Genomic DNA, 6,974 nt, shown 5'->3' with positions numbered 1-6,974 from the left:
CACTTAGCATAGCTCTGTGTAAATCACTATTGCCCTGTGTGATTTTAGTGTGAACAACTGTCTTATTAAAAAAACAGCAGACTTGAAATTACCAGGTTTATACTTAGCAGGGGCTAATACTGCTAAAGATGTTCAAAGTTAGCTAAAATGCCAACTGCTACATGGAAAGTTAGCTCTGCTATTAGCAGATTAGCTGAACCGTGCTCACCAGTGCTGACACATCGTCACTTCTGTACAGAACAGCCGTTTCTCAACCGAAGCAGGCTGCTGCACATGTGCACGAGTTCATCACAGCTCGTTTCTCTGTGCAAGTCGTCTCATGCAGACATCCTCTTATCTCTACAGGAAAAAAAGAAGCTTCGCTTATAGGAACAGCAGGTTTTACTGTCTTGCAATTGTTGTTTTTAGAACAGGCTGATGGAAGACGAGTCCCAGAGGGTCAGACGAAGTCGCCACCAAAGCTACTGCTTGTAGTAACGCCAAAGTCGTTCTGGTAAAACTTAGTGTTGGCCCAGTTCGAATGTGATCCAGGTTACAGACTGGGTAGTTTTGAACCCGTCAGTTTTTAGTGTGTAGTGTTTGATTAAACTGCTAGAAGAGTTTTGAGTTGGAGCTGTTCTAGTTGTGGAAGCATGCCTTTGATTGCATCCTGCTCCAAGTAGCTGTTAGCTTCACGCCTCCATAAAAATTACTTCCTTATAAAAATAAAAAAATTCAGCTCACTGCCATTTACTGCAGGTAAGATACTCACCACTCTTACGTACTCCACACAAGCCTAAATATGTCTACATTAAGGCACACCCTGTAATATTTCATTGGTAAGGTAACATGGCAGCAGCTCTAATGAGCACAGACCAAGATGGAGAATCTATTTAATGAGTTTTTCAGGACCTAATCCGTCAAGCAGAGTGAACACAGACAAAGATGTTCTTGTGCTCCTCCCAGTAGTGAAGCTCGTCGTTGAAGCTCCAGGAGCAGGCCAGACCTTTGGAAGTTTTCACTGTGTGGACCACACAGTCGCCGGGCAACTCCTCAAACAGAGTCTCTGCTACACCTTTCACCGAGAACTTCTTCTGACCCTGGATCAGCTGCTGGATCCGATTCTTATCCACAGGCTCGGGCGAGGCGCTGTACGACACCCAGACGTTCAGTTTCTCGTCAGACGTGGGCACCTGGAAGCGACTCTTCCCCGTCGGGCAGTGGTAATCCTTCTTGTTGGCGAACAAGGACGTAGGAGACCTGAATATGCGCACAGACCAGCCCACCCAGTCGTACTTCTTCTTAAGCTTCTCTATGATAGCGTCGGCTAGCTGCTGGTTGGTTTGGTCCACCTGGTCTCTCACCAGTCGTTTGGAATCCAGCTCAGCTTGCTTGGGGAAGCTGACAATGCAGTCTTCAATGACGGCGTTCATTTTATCCTGGACGCTCTTCATCTTCTCGCCCCACTCTTTCAGAAGGGCGTCCTCCTCGTCATAGCCTTTCAGAGCAGCGTGGCCCAGCAGCGCAATCAGCCCAATGCAGAAGAGGTTCTTTAGCCGAGAGCAAAAGTCCTCCATCGGCCGGCGACTTTTCTCCTCGCAGTTCAGGATGACCTCGAGCACAGATTCGCCGGAGAAGTTGTCTCCTGTTACAGCGTTGTAGAGGATGGTAAGGTTTTTGTCTCCATCCGTTTTAGCAAAATGCTCCAAGAAAAGCTTCTTCTTGACCTCCCTGAACTTGGGTTTGGCGTTGAGGATGTCCATGTACTTCCTGAACTGGTTTGTGATGTTTTCTTCCACAGGAAAATACGCAACGTTGATGCCGCTCTTCTTGATCTCATCGTTGATCCTCTGAATCTCTTCAGAGACCACCTCCAGACGCTCCCGGACCTTCTGAAACTGCTCCTTCATGAAGGCGGCCTCCTTGCTCTCCACGTTGTCGAGAGCCAGTTTGACGATGGGGGCGGCGATGGAAAAAACAGGGAAAAGGTCGCCGGCGATGCTGGCCACCACTTCAGCTCCCTGCTCAAACACCTCCATCACAGTCTCCACCATGTCCTTCTTCTCCGCCACGAGCTTCTGTAGAGGGTTCGCCATCGTCGCTGATGTAACCGATACTACCAAGAGAAGAACAACTTTCTTAATAAGAAAATCCAACTTACATTCTTGGAAACGCTCAGTAAAAAGCAAAAGTACAACAGACTAAGATGGAAAAAGTGAATTAAAACAAGGAGGAGGTATAAAACATCAAAGTAGTGGTCTGTAGAAGTACTTACAGCTCTGGAGACGTTACTGGGCTGCGGCCTGCTCCCTCCTGCTTCTTATAAAACAGCAAAAGCTGATAAGAAAAGAGAGAAACACCCACGTGAGCTCGGCTGCCGGTCACACCCAAAAAGCAAAGAGTCAACAAGGCAAGAGAATGTGATGGGAAAGTGATGCAAAACCAGTACGGCTCGACCCGTTTCTGTGCTAATTTAAAGGCCACTGTGGGGGGATAGAGTATACCAGGAGGGGCTGCAAAACGTTTAACACGTGAATCGTCATAGAACAAGAAATTCAGTTTCTCTACAGAATATCAGCCCAACACCAGCTCTGTGCCTCCATCATCTCACATGTTTGCACATTAACCAGTAACCATCCCATTATTGAAACGGAGCATTATTGGGGTGTATTATTTTTTTTTTAATTACTCTGAAAGAAAAACTAACGAACGAGACTCATAGTGCACATTTATTATATTATTCTAAAAGTTTCTAATTTACAATTTGCTTCCTCATTTGCTGCGAGCTTAAAGCAGAAGTTCCTAAATGTTGTAACTTTCAGTTTATTAAATATCCATAAAGTGACTTAACTCTCACTGTTGCCATTTGAAATGTATAAAAAATGCTAAAAGGTATGAGACAAGAGAATTATAATGATTATTCACAACCTGCCCGGCAGGGTACGTCATAGATCTGTGGAGAGATTGGAAGTTGATGTGCCTTTCCGTATTGGCTCAGGAGGACGCCGAAGATGTTTATAACATTGGAAACATCATAGCAGGGTTTCTGCTTTTTGGCACTAGCGGATACCTATTAAAGAAGACAGTGTAGCAGTTTCGGCCATGGCAAAGCTACCAACCTCATGTGAAGGTTTGGTTCGTGCTTCGAGTACTCAAAATCAGCTGATTTACTAGCTAAACCGTAAGATGGAAGCAATTTGTGAGAATCACAGGCGCCAGCGGCTTCTGGGACTCACCAGCATGTTGGGGACGACCTTGGAGGGCGCTAATAAGCACGGACAAGTGGAATGCCCGCACATCTGGCTATTTTGGATCATGGAAAGTACCAACAGGACTCAAAGCTGACGAGAAATAACAGTCTGTCTGAACAAAAATCAACAACTGTGGCTTATCTGAAGCGGACTCCCCCGTTTGGCCTCGAAAAAGGCAGACTTATCAAACTTCTCCTGGGAAATGTGGAAACTAAGAAAGCTCTGTCTATCGCAACCCCACCACCCCTCCCCCAAGAACATCTGTGAAGACTTATCAAAGCTGTACCGGCTGACACCAACATCTTAACAGGACTATGGTCCTATCTGGAATTGCTTTGTGGACAAATCTCATCATCTTGTTGTCAAATGCATATGTAATGTGTCTATAAATGTGCTGCTGTTAGAGTTTTTCATGTCTTAAATCGTGTCCTGATAGGACAAGGCATGAAGAGATCTTTTTTGTAATACCACTATCCTCTCCTCATGGCCTTTTCTATCTAAAAGAATAAGGGGCTGCGCTGTTAGGAGCAGCAGTAACGTACACTCCGCCCATCTTTCGGGCGACTGTACGAACATAATCTCACTGTATTTCAGTGCAATGATACTAAAGCTTATTCTGATTCTGACAAATACACACTCAAAGACCCAGGCAAATACATTATTGTATGTCTTTTATGCTGGCAGGTGATAAAAAATTGTTAATTTGGTAAGAAAAGATTAGAAACTATCAAATATTCAGCAGTGTGTTATTTAAAGTTTTGGTGCCGCACCAGGAAGTCATCTAGAGATGGAAAGCCTTTAATGCAAACAACACGTTCAGAGGTTGACATGGAGAGCAGCTCTCTTTTCATCCTGAACATGTTTGGACTTGTCCCTCTGCAAACCTGGAAAGAGTCAAACGTGTGGAAATCTGAAAATGAATAACAGTCCTGAAGGCGATTACAGCTCCACATCCTCGCTCTCAGCTGCAGCAATTAGTTAAACTGGTGTGTTTCAGTTCCAGTTTCTGCCAGTCACAAACTGTTTTTCTCTTCCTGTTGGGCCGAAGGACAAACTGCTGCGCTCTTTCTCCCGAACCAGTTTCAGCGCAGCGGGCGTGGGAAGAGGTTAAACTTGCTGGACGAGGGTGCACTTTCCAGCGAAACTAACCAAAGCAACAAGACAGGACAATGGAAAATATTCTGTCAGCTTGTTGGTGCCTCTGCTGATGTCGGTTCGCTCCCGACGGTTCATCAAACTGGATTTCACACGAGCGTGGCGAGCAGATGTTTTCACAGAGCTCCTTCGGATATCAAGAAGGCACATCTTAATGTTGACATTCCACCCAAGGCACGAGCATCCAAACAAACGTGGAACTTTAGCAAAATACAGAAACATTTTTTTTTTTTCTGTTTCGTCTTTTTGTTCTCAGATTCCTGCAGATAAAATGGGAAAATGTGGTTTATAACTTTCAGTACACAGCGCGACACCATGAGTCATGCTTCTGGTCTAGATGCTAGGCTAAGCTAGCAGGCTAGTTAATGTAGCTTCAGGTCATCTGCAGCTTTGTGTTGCATGTTAGATCGAAAGTTTGGATGTTAAGAGATCCAATCAACAGAAAGGTCTCATGAAATTAAATTATCACTCAGTTCTCTGTGCGTAAAATGTGGCAGTTTCTGAGACAACAAACTTAAGCAGCACTGCCACGTAAGTTTGTGTCAGTAAATTAGTCCCACACGATTTATTCCAGTAAACATGTCTGTGTGAGCAAAATACAACATATTGAATCAGAAGGGAACCCTCAGGTCCTTCTACGCCTTCAGAGAAGGCCCCAAAATTAAACACCTCGTATTTAAACATTTCTTATATTGTTTAATATTTGTAGATTTTCAATGCAGTTTTTCTTATTTTTGTTGTTAATTCATCTTATTTGCTATAAACTACTTTGCGGTTGAGCACGATTTTCTTTTAATTCATGAAAATACAGTTAACCATTCAGATTCTTTTTATAAATTTCTCTCCTGGCAGAAACATGTTTGAAGGAGCGTTCTCATTGGTCAGGACTTCACTGTCAGGAGAGAAGGCACAGCTCAAAGTGTCTCTGCAGTTTCACGACTAAAAGGAAAATTAACCAGTCACAAGTGGGTGGAGCCAAAACACACAAATGTTTGCATTAAGGAATCCCTGTGGGCCATCCCATGACGGCGCAGTGTCCACAGCGGTCATGGTGGACATGAACAAGTAGCTAGCATATTAGCAACATACATTTTTTTAAATTTGTTTTCAGATGACTGAAAATGAGTAAGTAGGTTTTGTTGGAGCTGCCTGTTTTATTTCACTACAGACAACCGGATCCTCTAAATAAAATTAGGAAATCAGAAACTGAACATTTGGGTTGCATTCACTTGCAACCTGCAAATAAAACACAGCAGTTTGCAGTTGATCTAAAACATGAAGGTTAATATCCCATTTAAGTTTGCATTGATAATTTTCAGTACTTGATTAAATTTGACTAAAACATGTTTTTGTGGATGACTGTTGCATTGTAGTGTGAAGTACTGAAGTTACATGTCATGAACGCAGCAGCGCAACATTTTTATACCCCAGAATAACAGCAGGAACTTCCACCAGGAAGCAGATTATTTATAATAAGTGTATCTCTTTGGACATGAGCTTTTCTAAAAATGGGATGATATCTCAACATTTCCTTCCCAGGATCCTGTGACTTGTGTAGCTGAAGTCTAAAGTGCACGAAGCACCTCTCCTCAGACATTTCAAACACAAAGTGCTCAAAGAAATCACATTTTCAGAAACGGGAGCAGCTGCTCAAGTAACAGACATGAGAAGTCTCCGTTTGACTAGATTTTCCTCTCACTCCCTTCAAATCCAATAACACCCACGCAGCGTGCACGTGTTGTCCTTTCAACGACTGCAGCCAATCATTGTCCGGGCAAAAAATACATGAAATATTAGGGCTCAGTTTGTTTTCTTTGTTGTTTTGTGCCAACATTTGATGCAAACAGTGGTGTCAGAAGCATTTATAATGTGGGGAGGACACACTGGGGGTGGGGTGGGTGGGTGGGGGGGTCTGGGGTTCCTCCCCCATAAAATTTTGAATAAAGTAGATGCCATTTCCTGCATTCTGATGTATTTTAACGAGTTACTAAACATCTACGTTTACCTACATAAGTAAACACTTGATTCAGTAACTATTTTAGAGTAGCCTGACCAACGGCCCCCCCTATTGAGAACTGCCAGCACTAACGTAGAGCTAAGCTAGCAGCGCACCGTTCAGACGCGCTAGCTAAGATGCTACAGATGTAGTGCTCTGCTGCTTTCACGCATCCTAAATCTCTGGATAATCTCTGGGGATTATCCAAGAACCCCCCAGTGTGCGTTACATGACCCGCAGTGAGGTTGTGACCCCAGAACTTTAGATAAACTCAAGGGCACCAGTACAGGTAAAGATAATAATTGATCGATCGATTGATTGATGGATAGATTCCTAATTACAGTGTCTGCCTGATGCCAGCGTTTGTATTTTCTAAGCTCAGTTGGCTGCAGCGGCCATCTTTAATTAGGTTAGCTCCAAATGTTTTTCACTTGAAGATGTACATCCAGTGATTAATTCCTTCATCTTTGCATTATCTTTAATACACTTCTTCCTTTCCAGGTCACTGGTGCTCATAGCGATCACTGTGCAAAAGGCAGGAGTCACCCTGGACAGGTCTCCAGTCCATCACAGGAACACCTGGACAGGTCTCC

At 43.8% G+C, this 6,974-nt stretch overlaps 1 protein-coding gene across 1 annotated transcript in view; it reads right to left on the bottom strand.

Annotated features, from left to right (window-relative positions):
- Positions 1–204: 204 nt before the first annotated feature.
- Positions 205–6,974, bottom strand: part of LOC119409242 (protein rapunzel) — a 12,872-nt gene continuing 6,102 nt past the window's right edge. The window contains exons 5-6 of the mRNA XM_037676091.1: positions 2,255–2,316; positions 205–2,095 (exon numbers count right to left, since the gene is read on the bottom strand). Coding sequence (XP_037532019.1) covers positions 900–2,075 — 1,176 coding nt within the window. The 5' untranslated portion in view covers positions 2,076–2,095; positions 2,255–2,316 and the 3' untranslated portion in view covers positions 205–899. The remainder of the gene's footprint in view (positions 2,096–2,254; positions 2,317–6,974) is intronic.

This window comes from Nematolebias whitei, chromosome 5 (assembly GCF_014905685.2).
Source record: "Nematolebias whitei isolate Nwh7 chromosome 5, NemWhi1, whole genome shotgun sequence".
In the NCBI taxonomy this organism is placed as follows: domain Eukaryota; kingdom Metazoa; phylum Chordata; class Actinopteri; order Cyprinodontiformes; family Rivulidae; genus Nematolebias; species Nematolebias whitei.
Note: the sequence above shows the minus strand (reverse complement) of the source record. Positions and strands in the feature narration are given on the sequence as shown.